At 37.6% G+C, this 23,250-nt stretch overlaps 1 protein-coding gene across 2 annotated transcripts; it reads right to left on the bottom strand.

Moving 5' to 3' along the window:
• Nucleotides 1–4,664: 4,664 nt before the first annotated feature.
• On the bottom strand, nucleotides 4,665–14,607 carry LOC141690262 (wall-associated receptor kinase 1-like). Of its 2 annotated transcripts, XM_074494964.1 has the most exons (4): nucleotides 13,492–14,606; nucleotides 13,235–13,396; nucleotides 11,945–13,121; nucleotides 4,665–4,812 (listed from the first exon to the last, which is right to left on the bottom strand). In XM_074494964.1, the coding sequence occupies exons 1-4, from the start codon at nucleotides 14,432–14,434 to the stop codon at nucleotides 4,758–4,760; spliced, it is 2,337 nt and encodes a 778-aa protein (XP_074351065.1). In that variant the 5' UTR covers nucleotides 14,435–14,606; the 3' UTR covers nucleotides 4,665–4,757. The 2 variants fall into 2 exon arrangements, with proteins under 2 accessions (XP_074351065.1, XP_074351064.1); XM_074494963.1 differs by lacking the exon at nucleotides 4,665–4,812 and having other exon boundaries at nucleotides 11,300–13,121; nucleotides 13,492–14,607.
• Between the last annotated feature and the right edge of the window lie 8,643 nt (nucleotides 14,608–23,250).

The following is a 23,250-nucleotide window of genomic DNA, read 5'->3' as shown; positions in this document are numbered from 1 at the left end:
CATCACCGGTGGCGGTGGCTTCACGGTGGTGCCCTCATTCGAGGGTGTCCAACCACGAAACCCCCGATTTCTCAAAATAAATGCATCAACACCACATGCAAACTGATTTCAGCACAATAATCATAGGATACGAACTAATCAAGCAAGCCCTCGGTTCTTGGCTCAAAACCGAACCCAAAAACACACACACACTTCGGCATGCAAGCACCAATACACACATGCACACACTTCTACCTACACATAAGTGTTTATCAAGAAGAATTAGGGATGATTGATAAGTTTGATCAAGGAAAAAGGAGGTATACCGAGAGAAATTGAAGAGAGAGCCGAGAGAGAGTTGTTCGAGTGAGAGAGAGAGAGTGAAAGAAAAAGAGGAGAGAAAAGAGTGAGTGCACGGAAAAGAAAGAAGAAAATGGGGAGGAAGGAGTAATTTATACTCCACCAACACAAGGGCAAAATGGTAATCTAATAACTCCCTTTTTAATTTGCATTTTGTTTCTCTTTTTACTCAAATGTAACAAAATTCAAAATAAAAATATTTCTCTCTCGGAAAGTCGAGAATTATTGAAAATGACAATTTTAACACGTAGGTCTCGAAATTAGCTTTTCATCCATTACTCATAATAAGAATTTGAGTGAGCGGTTGATTTTATATGAATTTCGCAAACTCGCTTTAATAAATACCTTTTCCACATAAAATCAATTTAAAAATGCAAAGACCCACAATTAAATTCACTTATCATTTTTAAAAAGTCTCTAAGACCTCTACGAAGATAACAGAATGAATCCCATGTTTTTATCCATCTCAGATGATTTTATAAAAATGCACGAAGGTTAAATAAACCCTTATGTAAATCACATAATTCCTTTAAAATTCACAGAAATTAACACAGAACATATAATCATGCACACAGTCAAGCAATCGCACACATATAGTCACATAACGACTCAGGTATGATCATAGAATCTATCCCTCTTTAATCTTTATTCCCTTTTTACGCGTGCCGGGTCACATTCAGCCTGACGGCCCGACGCTCAGCGTTTCGATTACGCTTCTCATTACCTTTGCCAATCAACATGTCTCTTAAGACGAAATACTTCATTCATTCACTTCACCTATAATTCACATTTTATATTATTTAATTTCCATATTAGGACGGGTTCCGTTCTACCTGACGGCCCGAAACCACAGCTTGACTCCTAAACTGACTCTTTAAATTGGAACGTTTTTATCCACGCTCCTTAACTCTAGTATACAGATAAGACAAATAATCACCACTTAATCACATAATCTCATCACATAACACATACTTTACTTTCTTAATTACGACGCAAAATTCTCGGTCGTTACAGTAAGTGCCACAAATCAGATGATTCTACACAATTAATAGAAGGTGCAACACTATCATTAATAAAACCACCCAAAACGAGTTCAACATTTATTAAAAACAAACCATTAGACAAGTAACCCTTGCCAAAGAATGTACCAGTATGAGTAATAACTACTTTATTACACTTCAAAGAAAGTTCAAAGCCATTTTTAACTAAACAACTTCCACTTATAATATTTCTACGAATAGAGGGAACATGATGCACTCTGGTGAGAGATAGAATCCGCCCAGAAGCAAACTTCAGGTCCACGTTTCCTATTCCAAGCACTTGTGCAGCACTAGCATTCACCATCGTCACTGTCACTCCATGACTCTGTTGATAAGATACAAACGAGCTAATATCAGCACAAATATGTACATCAGCTCCAGTATCAATTAACCACTCATGTGACAGATAAGTGGAAAGTAGTACTGGGTTGTAAGTAACATACCCTTCATCGGTTCCAGAGGCAACAACTTCACCAATGACCATGTTAGCTACTGGCCCACTCGTGGTTCCAAGTCCAAGCACAGTATTTGCTTGAGCTACCACTCCAGCTTTCTTAGCTTTCTTACTTAGATAGTCCTTACTCCAATGACCAACCTGTCCACAAGACCAACATGGTTTGTTCGCCTTTGGTTTCTTAGCCTTGTTCTTGTCAGGTTTAGTGTTAGCCTTCTTAGTGACTACCTTTCTTTTATGTCCTACAGTCACTACATTCACCTTCGAGCTCCCATATTCCACAGGCAACACATGTCCCTGTTTGGACTTGTGTTGCTCCTGTATAGAGATGTCCAACATCAAGTTAGTCCATGTGACCTCTCCTTTCTGTCTTTTTAGGGAGAGAGCAAACTCCTTGAGAATCAGTATAATGGGTTTGGTCCAGCTTATCCCATAAGACTTTAGCAGTATAGGCATCTGATGAATAAACATCGAACAAGGTGTTCTCCAAGGCTGCCAAAATGGCTGCCCCAGCACCCCATCCTTCTCAGCCCGTAAAGCATAAACCTTAACAGATTCAGCTTTCTCTTGATCCAACCCAGGAGGATCATACTGTACTACTAACCATAGACCCTTAACCGTTAACCAGAGCTTCATTTTTTTTCTTCCAACGAGAAAAAAAGCTCCACCACTGAATTTATTAGGCATACCTGATAAATCAATTAGCTGGGGAAACGATACGTGGTTCAGTCAATGGTAGTAGTACCACCAGAATCAGAACCAGTCTCAACAGTTTTGGGAACATCACCAGTTTCGTTAACCATCTTGCTAATTAACTATATATAACTATAATCTCTTCAAGATTGTTGGGTATAATTCTAACTACACAGCAACAATGGACAGTTATATATATATAATAACAAGAACAAGGCAAATAACCAAATAACCAACTAACGAAACAAAACACGAAGGCAATAACAAACTATAAAAACTATAATTGACAAAGAAAGTAAAGAAAACTTATCTCTTATCGCTTTCCAAATTCTGATAAGAAGAAGAACACAACAATTGAGTAGCCAAACCCTTCAAGAGGACTTGACTGTTCTTGAAGAGATTATTGCCCCCCACTTAAGTTGTGATGGAATGCAGCAATATCGCTTCCAGGATAAAATAACAACAGATCAATATGGCCACAAAACCAACAATAATCAACGGCGACTCGCACCTAAGTTTGCCCATAAAACTTATACAACTCATATATGTTTGCGAGGTAGGCACAGAGACTTGTGTCATTTTTATCTCAAGTGTACATCTCAATATATAGGCATCTCAAGTTACTCTTCTTCTATTTTACTCGATGTGGTACACCAAGTAACAAAATAAAAAAAGTAAACAAAATGGGTTTTCCTTATTATTTATATGATATCCTTATTAATTAATATTAATATTATAAAATATATTCAGAGTATGATTAAAATAATCCTTACTCAATATATTTTATATTAATAATTAAATAATCAATATAAATAATTAAACTTGTGATAGAAAAGAAAAATATAAGAGTTCCCACTAGCACTAGGTCACACAAGCATTCCACTTATGCTAGTAGTTGTAAACAACACTAACACAAGATGCTATATAAACTCAATATATTTCTTTTACAATATCAATGTGGGACAAAATCCCCATAACCCATTTCAAACAAGCAACTTTGTCGCGATATATTTATGGATTCCACTAAGAAAATGTCTTAGATCCAAATATGAAAGTTTAAGTCCTCATGTCAAGGAACAACCTCCAAGTGTTAGCTTTCGGAAATCATATCAAGAACTTATATAAAATATGCCTCAAACTTTCCATTTTCTAACATAATCTTTTTGGCCACTTAACACCAATTAATCAAAAAAAACTAATATACATATCATACACAATCAAACAGACTACTAGGCGTGCCAATATGTAATTAAGACCTATGACTTAGCATTCTTAAATATATCGATTTCATTTATTAACACAAATTTCATATCATCATCATTATCCTTTGAACGTTTTCGTCAAACGTTCGAGACATAAGAATTTCTGTGTTTTTAGTTAAAAAAATACAATTACTAACATAATTCTATCTAAGTTAACAAGTCCTAAATATATACAAGTTCAAATATAAAATCAAAGAGGTACTTAACTAAAACCAACAGTTACAGAAATAAAGCACAAAACTAGATAAATCAATTAGAATTTAAATAGAAAATGTGTAATATACTAATTTTTGAGCTAATTTCTCTTTCAAACTGCAAAACAAAAGTCAATAAAATCAGTTATTTTGAAATATCAAACATATAGATCAGACCAATGTCTTACTTGTGTGACAAGATTGAATTTATTAGGTATTTGTATACACATATTGAATCAATTAGTTATTATATGTATATACCCAAACACGCATAACATACCTCATGTTGATTAATGAAGTAAGCAAAAATATAGGAGTGAGGGAGAGAGACCAGAGAGAGGAGAGGGAGGGAGAATCGATCGAGAGAATCGATCGAGAGAGAGCCGATTGGGAGAGACTCGAGAGAGATGTCGAGAGTCTGTTTGAGTAATTGGGTTGAGCATCATTTCAAATGACATATTTAAAATTGGTATTCTAAATCATGGGCTTTAGCTTTAAATAGATAGAATTTGGGTCAAATCCAAATTCAAATCTCTTAACTATTCTACCAGTAAATTTGAGTCAAATTCAGACTTTAAAATGACATGGGGATATTCAAACAGGACATAAAACAATTCCAAATTACAAGCCAATTTTAAATACAGGCATCGTTTGTAAATCAGAAGCATAACTTGATCTAAATGAACTAAATGTACACATATTAAATGTACATGCATCATATATGCCTACTAAAGTATATTATACAAATGACAAATCAGAAAACACTTGAGATATCTCAACGAGGGCTACTTGGCCCATTCAACAAACTAACAGCACTTGATGAGTTATATGTTAGAAAATGGAGTTATTAAGTTCATAATTTTATTATGTTCTTGTTGTTAATTCCATAATCTAATGATTGGAAGTTGGTTCTAGATATCGGGACTTAAACTTTCATGTATGGGTTTAAGAATTTTCTTAATGAAATCCATAAGAGAAATGAAGTTGAAGTTAGTAGCTTGGAAAAGCTTGTTTTGAGAATGTGTTTGTCCCACATAGAAAGAAATAAAAGGGGTGTTGGCTTTATATAGTATAACACACATGGGTAGTGCATAACTACTAAGGTGTGTTATGGTGCGTGGTGTTCTCACGAGCCCACGCGCGCACCGCCGCCACGCCTCGTCACGTCACGTCACGTCACGGGTCGGGTCGAAGGGCGATTTGGGCGAATGTCTCGGCGTCTCGCGTACGCGAGGCGACCTGGGCGGGGAATTTTATTTCGTATCGATTTAATATAATATTTTAATTAGAATTTATTTATCAGTTGGGCTGGGTTGTGTCTGTTGGGCTCAATTGGACTGGGTCGGATTGCATAATTGGGCTAAGTCAGATACAATGAACCTAGACTTGTAACTGATGATATATATTCAGAAATTAAAGTATATATATATAAAACGGATGGTTTAATGTGTGGATTAATATATATCAGCTGTTACATTATAATAAATCAGCTGTTACGATTTATTTTAAATGTGCAGTTTAAATTCATATATTAAATTTGGGTGGTCAGTTACACTTAGCCTCTAGTATAAATAAAGGACTAAGCTGCTGAGTTTCACACACCACACCCTACATTCTCTTCTCCTCTTCCTCTCTGCTCTCTCTCCCAAACACAAGTCAGTCAGCAGTTGGTTTTCCGGCGAGTGAGGAGCTAGTCGTGGTTGAGCTTCGAAGGTGCTGTAATTCAAAGCTCTGAGCTGTTTTATCCTGGAGGAGGTGTTGCAAGCATTCCCAGTGCAGCAGGTGGGGGCAATAATCTCTTCAAGAGCAGTCAGGTCTTCGTATAAGGCCTGACGACTCAGCTGTTCTTGTAATTTTCTTGTTGTACATGTTTTTGCCTCAAGCTATGGCTACTGGTACAACTTCTTTCCTTCCTCTAGTTTTACAGTCACTGACATGCATGTATTTTACCTTCACGTTTTGTTTCAACTTGCTTGGCCTTGGCTTGTTTAATATGATATATAACTGCCTCTATGTTGCTATAATAATCAGTATTTCCAACATTCTTGAAGAGATTACGTGTTATATAATATTTAGCATAATGTCGAGCGAAACTGAGGTTCCCGTTGTTGGTGGTGGTAGTGGTTCTGGTGCATCTGTTGTGGCCATTGATTGGACCACTTACAGTTTTCCACAAGCCGTTGAATTAACTGGCTTGCCAGAGAAGTTCAATGGTGGTGTAGGCTTTTCTCGCTGGCAGAAAAGAATGAAATTGTGGTTGACTGTAAAGGGTCTATGGCCTGTTGTGGAGTATGAGAAACCAGTGGTGGATCAAGAGAAGGCTGAAACTGTTAAGGGTTTTGCGAAGTGGGCTGAGAAAGATGGTGTGGCCAGGGCGGCCATTCTGGCTGCTCTCACTAACACATTGTTTGATGTGTATTCTTCTGATGCCTACTCTGCAAAACTCTTATGGGAGAAGCTGGACCAGACACATAATACTGACTCTCAGGGTCTTGAGAAGTATTCTGTGGCTAAGTTCCTTGAATTCAAGCTGGTGGACAACAAGTCCATGACTGAGCAAGTGCATGAATTCGAGATGATAGTGCATGCTTTGAAGGAGTCCGGAATGGACCTCCCTGAAAAGTTCAAGGTTATGAGTGTGATTGAAAAGCTTCCGAAGTCTTGGGAGGAGTTCTCTCTATCCCTGAAAAGACAGAAAGGAGAGATCACCTGGACCAACCTTATGCTGGACATCTCGGTTCAAGAACAACACAAGTCCAAACAAGGACATGTGATGCCAACTGAGGCCGGGAGCTCGAAGGTAAATGTAGCAACTGTAGGACAGAAAAGGAAGGGTGTGGCTAAGAAAGTTAGCGCTAATAAACCTAAGAGTGACAAGGACAAGGCCAAGAAACCCAAGGCAAACAAACCGTGTTGGTCTTGTGGGCAGGTTGGGCACTGGAGTAAGGACTGCCCTACAAAGAAGGCGAAGAAGGCTGAGGTGGTAGCACAAGCGAATGCTGTGCTTGCAACTACAAGTGGGCCCGTAGTGAACATGGTTGTTGGTGAGGCCACGGCTTCTGAAACCAACGCAGACCGGTATGTTTCCTACAACCCTGTATTATTTTCTACCTATCTGTCAAATGAATGGTTGATAGATACTGGAGCTAATGTGCATATTTGTGCTGATATTAGTCTATTTGTGTCTTATCAACAGAGTCATAGCTTGACAGTGACGATGGGGAATGCTAGTGCTGCTCAAGTACATGGAATAGGAAACGTAGACTTGAAGTTCCCTTCTGGACGTATTCTATCCCTAACTAGAGTGCATTATGTTCCCGACATGCGTAGAAATATAATAAGTGGAAGCTGTTTAGTTTCCAATGGCTTTGAAATTTCCTTCAAATGTAATAAAGTAGTTCTTATTCACACTGGTACATTTTTTGGCAAGGGTTACTTGTCAAATGGTTTATTTGTAATTAATGCTGAACCCGTTTTGGGTACATTAAATAATGTTATTCTTCCTTCTGTGAATTGTGTTGAATCCTCAAGTTTATGGCACGCTAGACTAGGTCACTTAAACTTTGGTGCTCTTAAGAATATGATGAACTTAGAGTTGATTCCAAAACATACCATAGAAAAGAATTCTAAATGTCAAGTATGTGTGTCTGCTAAACAGATAAGGAAACCTTTTCATAACGTTGTTAGGGATTCAGACTTGTTAGATTTAGTACACACTGATATTTGTGAATTTGGTGGTGTGTTGACCAAGGACCAGTTTAGATACTTCATTACTTTTATAGATGATAGTAGTAGATACTGTTATGTTTATTTACTTAGACATAAGGATGAAGCACTTAGTAAATTCATTATATATAAAACTGAAGTAGAAAAACAAACTAGTAAGCTACTTAAAAGATTGAGATCTGATAGAGGTGGTGAGTATACGAGTAATGCTTTTAATGAATTTTGTGCAAACAATGGTATAGTTCATGAAGTTACTCCACCATACACACCTGAGTCTAATGGGGTTGCTGAGCGAAAGAACAGAACATTTAAAGATATGATTAATAGTATGCTTATTAACTCTGGGTTGCCTAAATACATGTGGGGAGAGGCTCTAAATACGGCTTGCCATATTTTGAATAGAGTCCCTCTGAAACACATGGATAAAACACCCTTGGAGTTATGGAAAGGCAGGATGACTAGTCTTAAGTATCTTCGTGTGTGGGGGTGCCTTGCTAAGGTGCTTGTTCCTGAACACAAGAGAAAGAAACTAGGTCCAAAGACTGTTGACTGTATCTTTCTGGGCTATCTTGAAACCACTACAGCTATGAGATTTTTAGTGTTAAAATCTGACATAGATGGTATAGTGGCAAACACGATAGTTGAATTTCGAGATGCGACGTTCTTTGAGGATGTCTACCCTATGAAGACTGGAATACCTGAAACGACTTCTGAGGAAGATCCTACTCACACATCAAGTTCTATTCCTGATCATGTGGAAAAGATAACAAATGTGGGGGCGGAACCTAGTAGTAGCTCTAGTCCTAAGGAACTAGAGGAACCAAGGAGAAGTAAGCGTGCAAAGATAGTCAAGGATTTTGGAGGTGATTTCATCACTTACAATATCGAGGACGAACCTTTAACTTTCCGGCAAGCTATGGATTCTTCTGAGTCAAGGCACTGGAAGGGCGCTGTCAAGAGTGAAATTGACTCTATTGTTTCCAATGGAACATGGGAGTTGGTTGATCTCCCTCCTGGGTGTTCTACTATTGGGTGCAAATGGGTCTTTAAAAGGAAGTTGAACCCTGACGGCTCAATAGATAAGTACAAAGCTAGACTGGTAGCTAAGGGTTTTAAGCAAAAGGAAGGAATTGATTATTTTGATACATACTCTCCGGTTGCAAGAATGGTAACAATCCGAATGCTTATAGCATTGGCTTCAGTCCATGGTCTTATCATCCATCAGATGGATGTAAAGACGGCTTTTCTTCATGGTGAACTTGAGGAAGAGATATATGGATCAGCCTGATGGATTTGTTGCATCAGGCAATGAAAGGAAAGTATGTAAGTTGATCAAGTCCATCTATGGCTTGAAACAAGCTCCCAGAGATTGGCATAAAAAGTTTGATGAAACTATATTGCCTTTCAGTTATAAGATTAATGAAAGTGATAAGTGTGTCTACACTAAAGTTAAAGGTAATGAGTGTGTTATCTTGTGCCTATATGTGGATGATATTTTATTGTTTGGAACCAATATTGAGATTATTAACGAGACTAAAGAATTCTTGAAAAGGCATTTTGAAATGAAGGATATGGGTGAGGCAAGTGTGATTCTTGGAATCAAATTGATTCAGTCCACTGAAGGAATAACCTTGACTCAATCTCATTATATAGAGAAATCTATACTTGAGAAATATGGTTATTCACAGTGTAGAATCGCTAGTACACCTTATGATTCGAAAGTTTCCCTTGTCAAGAATACTTCAGGAGTGCCTGTGTCTCAGTTAAGGTATTCTCAGATTATTGGGAGCTTGCAATATCTTGCTAACTGTACTAGACCAGATATTTCATATTCTGTGTCTAAATTGGCTAGATATACAAGCTGTCCAAACAGAACTCATTGGGATGCTCTTGATAGAGTACTTAGATATCTGAAAGGCACAATGTACCTTAGTTTACACTACAGGAGGTTTCCTGGTGTACTTGAAGGGTACAGTGATGCAAGTTGGATAGCTAAGAAGTCTGGTTCCAATGGAGTGACTGGATATGTGTTTACCCTTGCGGGTGGAGCAGTATCCTGGAAGTCGACTAGACAGACTATTGTGACTCGGTCGACATTTGAGGCTGAGCTGTGTGCACTTGATGCCACTGGGACGGAGGCTGAATGGCTACACGGGCTTATGTCCACGTTACCTGTAGTAAGCAGACCGCTTCCTGCGATTGCTATTCATTGTGATAGTCGAACAACTATTGACAAGATTAGCAGTAAAAAGCATAATGCTAAAACAAAGAGACACATCCAAGTTAGACTTAAGTCTATAAGGGGGTTAGTGTCTGACAGGATTATAGCTATAGAGTTCATAGGAACTCAGAATAATATAGCTGATCCTTTGACTAAAGGACTGGAACCTGCAGTAGTCCTTAAGTCAAGGTTGGGGATGGGACTGTCAACCCATCATAATTCATCAACAGTGGGAACCCAATACACATGAGAGGAGATCCCTCGAAGTGTATTCAATGTGGTAATAACAAGCTGTAAGGGTGAATTGGTAGTACCTTTGCTACATAGATGATACTCATGTATCTGAGTCTATCCCCTGTAAACCTAGAAGGTACTGTGACTGCTAAGAAAGTAAGAGTGTTAAACTCTGAATGGGATCAAGTCGTTAGACGAGATATTAGCAGTATATCTCTGGAGATGCCCAGCTAAGCGAATGTAATTGTGTGGTCGCAATTAGAGGAAAGGGTTATTCCTTGAAGCATTCGACGAACAGGATCGAGACATGACCATTAATGTCTCAAAGCCGTAGATTGGCTCCATAGCCGTTGATTTGTTGTTGTCTATGGAAAGTGGTAACACCCAACGGATTAAGATTCAAGGTGCAATATTCCATCTGAATCCGGTAGCCATTGAAGTAGAGAACTTAGGAGGGTTCAAACCCGGAAGGGTACCGACTCTGAAAAACAAGTCATGATGAGAAACCTGAAACGCATTTCTGTATGGATTTGTGGGGGATTGTTAGAAAATGGAGTTATTAAGTTCATAATTTTATTATGTTCTTGTTGTTAATTCCATAATCTAATGATTGGAAGTTGGTTCTAGATATCGGGACTTAAACTTTCATGTATGGGTTTAAGAATTTTCTTAATGAAATCCATAAGAGAAATGAAGTTGAAGTTAGTAGCTTGGAAAAGCTTGTTTTGAGAATGTGTTTGTCCCACATAGAAAGAAATAAAAGGGGTGTTGGCTTTATATAGTATAACACACATGGGTAGTGCATAACTACTAAGGTGTGTTATGGTGCGTGGTGTTCTCACGAGCCCACGCGCGCGCCGCCGCCGCCGCCCCGCCCCGCCACGCCTCGTCACGTCACGTCACGGGACGGGACGGGTCGGGTCGAAGGGCGATTTGGGCGAATGTCTCGGCGTCTCGCGTACGCGAGGCGACCTGGGCGGGGAATTTTATTTCGTATCGATTTAATATAATATTTTAATTAGAATTTATTTATCAGTTGGGCTGGGTTGTGTCTGTTGGGCTCAATTGGACTGGGTCGGATTGCATAATTGGGCTAAGTCAGATACAATGAACCTAGACTTGTAACTGATGATATATATTCAGAAATTAAAGTATATATATATAAAACGGATGGTTTAATGTGTGGATTAATATATATCAGCTGTTACATTATAATAAATCAGCTGTTACGATTTATTTTAAATGTGCAGTTTAAATTCATATATTAAATTTGGGTGGTCAGTTACACTTAGCCTCTAGTATAAATAAAGGACTAAGCTGCTGAGTTTCACACACCACACCCTACATTCTCTTCTCCTCTTCCTCTCTGCTCTCTCTCCCAAACACAAGTCAGTCAGCAGTTGGTTTTCCGGCGAGTGAGGAGCTAGTCGTGGTTGAGCTTCGAAGGTGCTGTAATTCAAAGCTCTGAGCTGTTTTATCCTGGAGGAGGTGTTGCAAGCATTCCCAGTGCAGCAGGTGGGGGCAATAATCTCTTCAAGAGCAGTCAGGTCTTCGTATAAGGCCTGACGACTCAGCTGTTCTTGTAATTTTCTTGTTGTACATGTTTTTGCCTCAAGCTATGGCTACTGGTACAACTTCTTTCCTTCCTCTAGTTTTACAGTCACTGACATGCATGTATTTTACCTTCACGTTTTGTTTCAACTTGCTTGGCCTTGGCTTGTTTAATATGATATATAACTGCCTCTATGTTGCTATAATAATCAGTATTTCCAACATTATATTGTTGGGAGTCATTCAAGACAGTAGGGTAAGAACTTAGTTGAATTTCATAAAGGTCTGAATGTTGTATCTGCGGATGACCTTTTAAGCTCAAAGTGTCTTCATTGGCATGTTGATTAGCCCATGGATGTTTAGAAAATCTTCTTAAACTTTCAATTTCCATGGTCACTTCCTTCATTGTTGGTCTTTCCTCACCGTTAAGGTTAAGACACCTCTTCACAAGTTGAGCAGCTTTTTCTAGTTGATCCATCGCCCCTTCCTTCACTACTCGTCGATCAAGAACTTGGAACAGCCTATTTTCCTTTAGGGATGTAATGAAATATGTGGCTAGATTTTTTTCTTCCAAAGAATTTACCATGCAAATTGGTTTTCGTCCTGTCAAAAGCTCTGCTAGAACCACTCCAAAACTATAAACATCACTTTTTTCGGTGAGTTCACCGGTATGGAAGTATTCAGGGTCCAAGTACCCTAAAGTTCCTTGGACTAATGTAATAACTTTAGTTTGATCCATGGGTACCAACCTCGACGCTCCGAAATCTGATATTTTGGCAACACAATTGTCATCCAATAATATGTTGGCTAATTTGACATCTCTATGCATAATGGGCATAGAAGCTGCTGAGTGAAGATATGCAAGAGCGCCAGAAGATTCAGCAGCAACTCTCAACCGATTGTCCAAAGATAACCATGACAAGCCTCCATCGATGCTGTGGACATGATGATGTAAAGTACCATTGGATACGAACTCATATACCAACAATGGTACCTCACACTCTAAACAACATCCTAGAAGTTTAACCACATTTCTATGGTTAACTTGTGTAAGAATCACAACCTCGTTGATAAATTGGTCTATTTGACTCGGATCCAATACCTTAGATCTTTTAACTGCAACTATACGTTGATCAGATAAAATTCCTTTGTAAACTATACCATAACCACCTTGACCAACAATTCTGTCAGCAGCATAATTGTTGGTTGCTTTCTTCAATTCTTCATAGGTGTAATGTTTTGTAGACTCAACAGACGTACTACCCTCAGAGATACTTCGCTGTCTTAAGAGGAGACCCCCATTCTGCTCAAAGAATTTCTCTCTTATTTGGGAATGTTTTCTTTGCTTCATGATGCAATACACCCAATTCATTCCAATTATTACCAAAAGGCAACAAAATCCTATACCTGCATTGTCAACCCATAGATCTATCAATAAATATTACATGTGGATATATAGCAAATAAGTATTATTTATACATTAAATTTAATTCGGTAACCCTCGGTGGGAACTAACCTACCTAATGCAAACTGGATCACTTGGGACTTGGGTCTTTCAGCAATACATCTTCTAAAATCACTGTGGTCAGTATAGTACCCAGGTTTGCAAGAGCAATTATATTTCCCATCCGTATTGTTGCAAACTTGTTGGCAATCATGTGTCTGTTCACATTCATTGATATCTGATACATAATAAAAATAATCAAAATTACTTTAGATTGAGTCATTAGTTGGTCAACAGGTTTAAAATTAAAAAGAACAGTCAGTTAATTATTACCATGGCACCCTGAACTGAGATATGGATTGCCCTCGTAACCTTCTTTGCAACCACAAAGATATCCGCCAGACTGAATTTGATCGCTGCAGTCGCTATTTGCGTCTCTGCAAGCATAAGAATCTGGATCTTTGATTGCTTCGCTGCAATTTTTATTTCCAATAGCCCAGTCCAGTACAATAGGAACATTTGCCGCAGTTCTGTTGGCAAAGTCCGTATCATTGAGATCTGACGTACCACGAAACTTGAAGCTACTTTTCTCACCCAAAAATGCATAACCGCACCGGTTAAATGATGAGACGCCATATGTATGGTTATAATCGCTACTAAGATAGATTTCAAAATACTTCTCAACATTGACGGATACTTGACAACAACCGCTTCCATAGCACTCGTTTCCCGTGACTTCCTCAATGTTGCTGCATGTTGTCATGCATCCTTTACGGTACTTGGAGTTTTTATCATTGTAAATGCTGGCAAAGTCATCACAACCAACGATTGTGAACACATTTTCGTCAGAATACCGATATGAAGTTCCCGCTAAACTAACAGACCAAGTCTGGCCTCCATCTACAATCTTGCCGGACTGATCATAGCACCGATAAGACACAAAAGTAGATATTTTTAACTCAGCGTTCGATATGTCATACACCTCAATGTTACTAGTTCGTAAGAAGGCCTTGGGAGGATAGAAAGAATTGTTGCAAGTAATATCAAAGGAAGGATCTATCGAACAATTGAGAGCTTCTGATATAATGCCAAACGGATATGGTACGGTCAGATCGCCGCATTTACTCTGACATTCTGGCTTAATTGTAATGACTTGAGCCTTGAGAATACTGTGAAAATCGTCGGTGGTATTGAATCTCAGAGAGCTCGACTCTAGCTGTTCTGACCCCCAAGAAATATACAGTAAACCAAGAAGCAGAGAAAGAAACAAGTGCATTTTTGTGTTTAGATTCTCTTCAATTAATCTATGACTTTTCAACAACTAAACACACTCTTCGTTTGGTTATAACTCAGATTGAGCACATCGTGTAATTTGATGACTTTTCCTCGGTCCGTCCTCTAAGACTACATGATCACGTGCCTCATTAAAAGACCTCACCTAATTTCCCGTATACCCTTTATGAGAACCAATTTATATAAAAAGCTGCTATTCAAACACGTTAGAATAAGTGGACAAGATTTCCCATCACCAACACGACCCTAATCAAGATAAGCCTTTGATCGAGTAATAACTGGAAAGAAATTCTAGCCAACATGTCACAACCGGTGACATAAACAACAGTAAAATGATCAACAAATAACCTTGATTCCGCATATATCTCTACATAAACCAAAACATCTGTCAGTTTAGCAGATCAAGAAACTTGTTTCAGTCCAAACATTTTACCACATGAAAAGAAGATGAATAATTAAACTAGGAGACACCTAGCCGCCAGGTCAACTTCTTCTGAGTACTGTAAGGATTAGCATTTTTTACATTTTACTGACGTACATCCAAGTTCTTGTGCCAAACTCCATGAGTTCTGGTGCTCCACTACTTACATTACGGAAATAGTGAATTTCGAAAAACAATTATAACATATCTTTACAATCTAATGACTGTTAGCCACAAACTTGGCCAAGAGCATGTACATTTCTCCAATCATATTTGCTATAAAATAATTGGTCAAAATTATATAAAACAGTGATTAAGTAAAATTCGATGAATCTGACTATAATGATTTGATATATTTTAAAAATAACATATTATTATTATTATTCATTAGACACCAATATTTCCTGGAATTATGCATTCTAGAAGTTTTCTAAAATGGAACCACACTTCGTGAAGATGTCAGTTCTAGAATCTCATTTAGAATTAAAATGTCATTAGTATTTTTCTTTGTTGGAATTAATGCACTTTCACATTCATGTATCTCTAATATTTACTAGTAAGATCTGTTTTAATTATATGTTCATGAACATAGTAATCTGATCATCAAGAATTTATTAAATCTGATATCTACAAAATGTATTCTATAAACATCTGTAAGGACGTATATATTACATTGTACTTCTTCAGTATGAATATATACAAAAATCATAAGTTTCACATTGATATCAAGAGCTCTGGAGTAGCAACTCAATAAAATTCCTACAAATTGGCATCTGAGCAGTGTTTCGATTCCAATCTGGGATTGAAATAAGAAGTTAAATATGGCATCTACTTCAGTTCCCAGTGGTGAGTCCCAGTCATCAATAACTCCTTTCTTCGATGGTGAAGATTATAACTACTGGAAGATAAAAATGAAGACTGTTCTACGGGCTGAAGGCTTGTGCAATATCGTGGAGAAAGGCTTTGCAGAACCTGCTGACGAGGCTAGCTTGACAGAAGCAGAATTAAAGAAAATTGAAGCATTTCGTCGCCAAGATGCCAGAGCACTAAGCAAGCTTCAGATAGGTATCACAAAACTAATTTTTTTAAGGATTTCAAGGGCAACTAGGGCAAAAGAAGCATGGGAAATCCTCGAGGCTGAATTTCATGAAGATGAGAAGGTGAGAAGTATCAATCTTCAAGCTCTTAAAAAAGATTTCCAGAATCTAAAAATGAAGGATTCTAAAAATATTCAAAGTTATCATGCTCGAGTAATGGAAATTGTGAACCAAATGAGAACTTATGATGATGATATATCTGATCAACATGTTGCGGAGAAAATCTTGATCAGTTTGACGGACAAGTATGAAAATATCATTGCTGTTATTGAAGAAACTAAAGATCTCACCAAGTTGTCAGTGAAAGAATTGATGGGTTCTCTTCAAGCACATGAAAAGAGAAGATTTAAACAAACGGAGCAAACAGAGAATGCATTTCAGTCAAAGACAAAGGTGAAGGCGCAACCATTTACAAGGAAGGGCGGTTACAATAAGGAGCATAAAAAGGCTGATTATAGAAAAAAGAATGAATATTTTAACAGCAACAAGAAGGTAGATAACAATGACAGAGGTACAAGCTTTAACTCTAAACTATTCTGCAAAATTTGCAAAAAGACTAGTCATATGACATCTAAATGCTGGTTTAAGGGGAAACCACAATGTCATTATTGTAATAGATTTGGTCATCTCGAGAAAGATTGCAGATTTAAATTTCAGGAAAGAGCAAATTTTACTGAAAAAGGTGGATAACAAAGAGGAAGATTATTTATTTTATACGCGTCATTCTAGTCACCATGAAGATAATAATATTTGGTTCTTCGATAGTGGCTGCAACAATCATATGTCTGAAAATGAAAATATTTTTGTGCACCTGGATACTACAGTAAATCCAAAGGTGAGAATGGGAAATGGGATAGTAGCTCAAGATAAAGGCAAAGGCACGATTGTTGTCAAAACAGAATCTGGTGTAAAATATATCCGTAATGTTCTTCTTGTTCCAGATTTGAAAGAAATTTGTTAAGTGTTGGACAGCTTCTGGAGCATGGTTATTGTCTTGTTTTTAAAGATTAACTTTTGCAAGATTTTTGACAAGAACAACAACAATCAGGCTGTTGCTGAAGTAAAAATGGAGAGCAATAAAAACTTTTCTATAACATTTGAGTACAAAGCTTTAAAGGTTGGTGTTGTTGAAGAGTCATGGCTTTGACATCAAAGATTTTGTCACCTGAACTTTCAGGGATTAAAGCTTCTCAAGCAAAGAAATATGGTGGACGGACTACCAGAATTACAAAGTAAGATGGATCCTTGTGAAGGTTGTATCATGGGAAAATATCACAAAATTCCATTTCCTAAAGGGAAGTCATGGAGAGCTAGGGAATGTCTAGAGCTTATACATACCGATATTTGTGGCCCAATGAAGACTCTTTCTCTGGGACAACAAAGGTACTTTATCATTTTTATTGACGATTTTACAAGAATATTTGAAGGAGAAGTCAGAAGCTTTCACTGTCTTCAAGAGATTTAAAGCTCTTGTAGAAAAGCAATCTGGTTCTAGTATAAAGTGCATCCAAGCGATAGAGGAGTAGAATATACTATTAGGAATATGTTGTGTACTTGATGATTAGATTAACAAAATACCTTAGTAGATTCAACTTAGTGTAATTTTGTAGCACTCGACGGATGATTAAATATAGTCTTGACGGATGAACCTTATAGTCCCGACGGATGACCAATTAACATCCATCGAGTGAGTAGCTTATGTAATAAATAAGTATTGTAGCACATTTCTGCAAATAACTTTCTGTAAATTATGTAGGAGTTGATGAGTCATGTTGACTACTAGTGGATATGCATAATAGGTTGATTAATTAAAAATATGTGATGTCTTGTAATTCTATATAAGTGAAATGGAGTCAAGTGACAAAATAGCTACCCGACGGATGATCAACAAAGATACCCGGCGGATGATCAACAAAGCTCCCGACGGATGATCCACAAGACTCCCGACGGATGATCAAATTCAAATATCTGTTGACAATGACAATACAGTCACATGTGTCGGGTGTTTGTAAAAGGAATGTGGCATCCTGTTAAGCAGGAATTTGAGAACAAAGAAGCATTATCATTTTCATGCAATTGTGAAGATATTCAAAGATGCTGGAACAGAGTAGTGAAGCAGCATGGAGTTAGACTAGATATGTTTTGCTTTATTATCTTATCTTATTATCATGTAAACTTGGTGATATATAAACCAAGTGTAGCTAGTAGAACACCTAACTAATCAAACACATTTTAAACAGAGATAGAAAAAGATGTACTTGTCAAGAATCTCTCTGTAGTTTGATTGTTCAACTTGTAAAGCAGTTGTGAGCCATTTAAGCTTCACAGGAGTTCTCATTGATATATATATATGGTGGATACTTTCAAATCCACCAGAAAGTTTTAAAAGCCTTTATTTTTATTACTACCATATTTTATCAAGTTATAACTTGTTTGATTTTGAAAAAGGGGTCAGAATTACGTTCAACCCCCCCCCCCCTTCTGTAATTCTTGTTGTATTGTTAGGGACTAACAATTGGTATCAGAGCAAGCTCTTGAAGTACAAAGAGTGTAAAGATCACAACAAACAACAAGATGAACAAGAAGGATGTTGGAGTCAAAATTCCATTCCTGGACAAAGATAATTACCACCACTGGAAGGTAAAAATGCACCTACATATTCTTTCCCAAGATGAGGCCTATGTGGATTGCATAGAGAGAGGTCCTCATGTACCAAATAGAGCTGCAACTGGCAATAAACCATATGTTCCCAAACCAAGGCATAAAAGGTCAGACCCTGATATGGAGCAGGTCAGGAAAGACAAGAAGGCCATGAACATATTATTCAATGGAGTTGATGGTGATATGTTTGATAACATTATTAACTACAAAACAGCCAAGGAGGTTTGGGACACAATTCAGATAATCTGTGATGGTACTGAACAAGTGAGGGAAAACAAGATGCAGCTACTGATTCAACAATATGAGCATTTCCAATGTGAAGAAAGTGAGTCTCTCACTGACATTTTTAGTAGATTCAAAAGCTACTAAATGCTCTGAAGTTGCATGGAAGATTCTATCAAACAAAAGACTCTAACCTCAAGTTCCTTAGATCTCTTCCAAATGAGTGGAAGCCAATGATAGTCTCATTGAGAAATTCACAAGAATACAAGGAGTTTACCTTAGAGAGACTGTATGGCATCCTGAAAACTTATGAGCTTAAAATAGAGTAAGATGAAAGGATGGAGAAATGAAGGAAGAAAGGAGGGTCCATAGCACTGGTTGCTGAGTTAGAGAAAGAGAAAGAGATGAAGGTAGAAGCTGTTGAGTCTAAATCAAAGGTCAATAAGGGACTGGTAGCTGAAAATGAAGAATATTTGAGTCAAGATGACAAGAATGATATTGATGAGCATTTAACATTCTTATCGAGAAGATTTTCCAAGCTCAAGTTCAAGAAGAACTTTGGAGCTGCTAAGCCAAATAGAAACATGGTGGATAAATCTAAATTCAAGTGTTTCAAATGTGGCTTAGCTGGTCATTTTGCTAATGAGTGCAAAAAGTCAGATTCCAGCAAGAAAAAGTTTGAGCATGTTGATTATAAACAGAAATATTTTGAGTTGTTCAAGCAAAAGGAATGGGCTTTCATTACACAAGAAAATGACTGGGAAGCTAATGGATTGGATGAAGATGAAGAAACAAGTTATGTCAACCTAGCCCTGATGGCCAAGTCTGATGAAACAGAAACAAGTTCTTCAAGTAATCAGGTAATCACCACTAACCTAGCATATTTGACTAAGGATGAATGTCAATGATGCAGACATAGAGGAACTATCTCAGCATAGTCAAGTTGTTATAGATTCCACCTTTTTGGATGCTGAGACATTTACTCATCATGTTCCAGCATATCAACTTTTGGCTGGACAGGGCAATGAAAATGCAGAAAGGGTGCTAAATTTGGTGCACACCACTCAATCAATGCAAAGAGCAAAGAATGTCATCACAACCATGCCTTCTACAGCTGGTGACATTGATTATGAGGCTGGTGGGTCAGAAGATTTCTTTGGTGATGAGGGTGATGATAGTGAAGAGGAGCCAATGGACATAGGGGGAGAAGCAGGCCCTAGTTCCAGATCTGGTATGACAACTTGGGCATTTTCAAAGAAATGTGATGAACATCACTTCAAGACCACTCTCATACAACTCATCAGTCAGACACAATCTGCCCTTCAATCAACAACCAATGCAAGCACCAAGATGCTCCTAAAAGCACACCTTGCTTCTCTTCAGTTACATCAAATCCAAGGCTTTCAACACAACCAGAATGTCACTTATATCAAAAATGAGATTGATCAAATGAAAAAGGATATTTCTGAAAGATTGGATGCTAAACTTCCAGAAGCAACAATGATTGACATTAAGAGACAGCTAAGGAAGAACTCTGATCTTGCCACTAAAGTGGATTCCTTGGATAAAAGGATGATTTCTATGGAAGCTTCTCTAACAGCTATTCATCTATATCAAGCACAGCAAACAGACTTGTTTCAAAATCTAGTGGCAGCACAAAGCTCTTCCTCTACTCTACTTGCGGATAACAAAAAGGGGGAGAAAGAAGACTCCATTGTCCCATTTAGTCAAGAGGGATCAAGGAGTGGGGGGAGCAAAAAATGCTAAACATACAAGTCAGTAATGCAATTGTGCCAGCAATTTCCTTCACAAAGCCACCTGTTATAGAAAGCATTGATCTTATCAATCAAGCATCAGTCAAACTGAAAGCAGCAGCTGAGAAGAAGCCAGTGAGCCCAATAGATTGGAAGAAAATTGATGATGATATCCAAAAGAAATTTGGTCAAATTCAGAAGTCAGACAAAACCTTCATTCATCACTCTTAAGTCAAGGATATTTATGTGAATGAAATGAGTATGAATTATCTGGAAAAAGGCCAAACATCTTGCATCAAATCTCCAAAGACAAATCTGATCATGAAGCCTAAAAGGAACTACTCAAAGTTCTCAGATAAAAACCTTGTGGATCTTTTGTTTGTGACACCTAGGCCAGATGAAAAGAAGCTGTTGGCTAGGTCAATTGCATTATACAAAGATCCAGCTGATTCAGCACTTAAAAGAAGAATTGCCAAAATTTACAGAAATGGTAAAGAAATCTGTGTAGTGGCTGGACACCCTCAGTTTGTAGAAGCTAAAAAGGAAGAGAAGGAAAGAATCAGGAAAGAAAAGAAGCAAGATGTTTTAGATGCTAAGAAGCTCAAACAAAAAAAGGAGCAATCTGCTATCGTGGCCAAGCTTCAAGCCGTGAAGACTACAAAAGAGATTTCTGCACAACCATCTGTAATTGCTGAACCTCAAGATGCACCTCAACAGATAAAGAAACCAAGGTACAAGCAAAGAATCAAGAAGAAATTGCACTTCAGTGATGATGAAATGGAAGACTACATTCTCAAACAATCTACCACAACAACTCAGACATCCAAGCCCTCTGTGGTACATGAGGAATTCAACGTGGATCCACTCAAGAACTTTCATAGTGAACCTATCATTCCAAAGGATGAGCCAATAGACTGGGATAGTCTACCAATTCCTGAATTAAATCTACCTATATTCAAGAAGCCAAGGAAAACAAAGATTAGAGCAATCAAGAAAGTGAAGCCTGTGACTCTCGGAACTAAGACACTAGCTAAATCTCAACCCACAGTCAACAAGGGAGATATTCTGTATATCTGTGATATCAAGGAGTTTTCTGATATAAACCTCTACTTGGATGAACTGAAAGAAGTAAGAGGGATTGATGCTTACATACATCTTCCTGAAAGACTAGTATTCAAATATAAGGGAGGAAAAGAGATCACATGGCTACTTCACGGGATTCTTCAAGAAATCCAATCTAAACTGATAAAGTTCTATTCATCCTTCAAGAAGAACTTTGGATTCGATGTGACTGCAAGAAGACTAGTTCTAAAGAAGATTGAAGAGCTAAGGAGTAATAAAGCTAAAGATGCACTCCCAAAGACTCTAACTATTCCTTACACAGGAAGTAGAGTGCATCTGAGGCCTTATTGGCTGATGGAATTCATGGATGATAAGGGAGTCAGAAGATTCTTCAGACTGGATGACCAACTGAGCATCTCTAGCAATGAGACTCTTTTGGAAATACAAGAAATGTTGAATATATCTAAAGCTGATGAGCTTGAATTTCACAAACAACTCCAGAATCAAATAGAAGAGAACAACAGGAGGCTTGGGAAGAAATCCAGACAATCAAGGAAATAGATTTATCTGCTCAGACTAGGAGCACCTTGATAATGATTGTGAGCAACTCTTTGTACACTTTGCCTTGTTCAATTTTCAGTAAATAATGCAGCATTTATCAGTATTATCTACTACTTTTTAATCTGTATTTTTAGGGTGTTTTGTTATTATCAAGTTTCTCTTAATTTATGGCTACAATTCTAGTAGACATAAATTGGGGGAGATTGTTAGGAATATGTTGTGTACTTGATGATTAGATTAACAAACACCTTAGTAGATTCAACTTAGTGTAATTTTGTAGCACTCGACGGATGATTAAATATAGTCCCGACGGATGACCAATTAACATCCATCGAGTGAGTAACTTATGTAATAAATAAGTATTGTAGCACATTTCTGCAAACAACTTTGTGTAAATTCTATAGGAGTTTATGAGTCATGTTGACTACTAGTGGATATGCAGAATAGGTTGATTAATTATAAATATGTGATGTCTTGTAATTCTGTATAAGTGAAATGGAGTCAAGTGACAAATAGTTATCCGGCGGATGATCAAAGCTACCAGACGGATGATCAACAAAGCTCCCGACGGATGATCTACAAGACTCCCGACGGATGATCAAATTCAAATATCTGTTGACAGTGACAACACAGTCACATGCGTCGGGTGTTTGCAAAAGGAATGTGGAAGCCTGTTAAGCAGAAATTTGAGAACAAAGAAGTATTACCATTTTCATGCAATTGTGAAGATATTCAAAGATGCTGGAACAGAGTAGTAAAGCAGTAAGGAGTTAGATTAGATATGTTTTGCTTTATTATCTTATCTTATTGTCATGTAAACTTGGTGATATATAAACCAAGTGTAGCTGGTAGAACATCTAACTAAGCAAACACATTTTAAAGAGAGATAGAAAAAGTTGTACTTGTCAAGAATCTCTCTGTAGTTTGATTGTACAACTTGTAAAGCAGTTGTGAGCCATTTAAGCTACACAGAGTTCTCATTGATATATTTATATATGTATATCTGGTGGATACTTTCAAA

Source organism: Apium graveolens, chromosome 10 (genome assembly GCF_009905375.1).
Source record: "Apium graveolens cultivar Ventura chromosome 10, ASM990537v1, whole genome shotgun sequence".
Lineage (NCBI taxonomy): Eukaryota > Viridiplantae > Streptophyta > Magnoliopsida > Apiales > Apiaceae > Apium > Apium graveolens.
Note: the sequence above shows the minus strand (reverse complement) of the source record. Positions and strands in the feature narration are given on the sequence as shown.

Excerpts from the sequence above, each read along its gene's own strand:
- LOC141690262 (XM_074494963.1), bottom strand. The coding sequence starts at position 14,434 with ATGCACTTGTTTCTTTCTCTGCTTCTTGGTTTACTGTATATTTCTTGG. Across the intron at positions 13,397-13,491 it reads TCTCAGTTCAGGGTGCCATG|ATATCAATGAATGTGAACAG; the intron begins GTAATAATTAAC and ends ATTATGTATCAG. Across the intron at positions 13,122-13,234 it reads AGTGATCCAGTTTGCATTAG|GTATAGGATTTTGTTGCCTT; the intron begins GTAGGTTAGTTC and ends TTGACAATGCAG.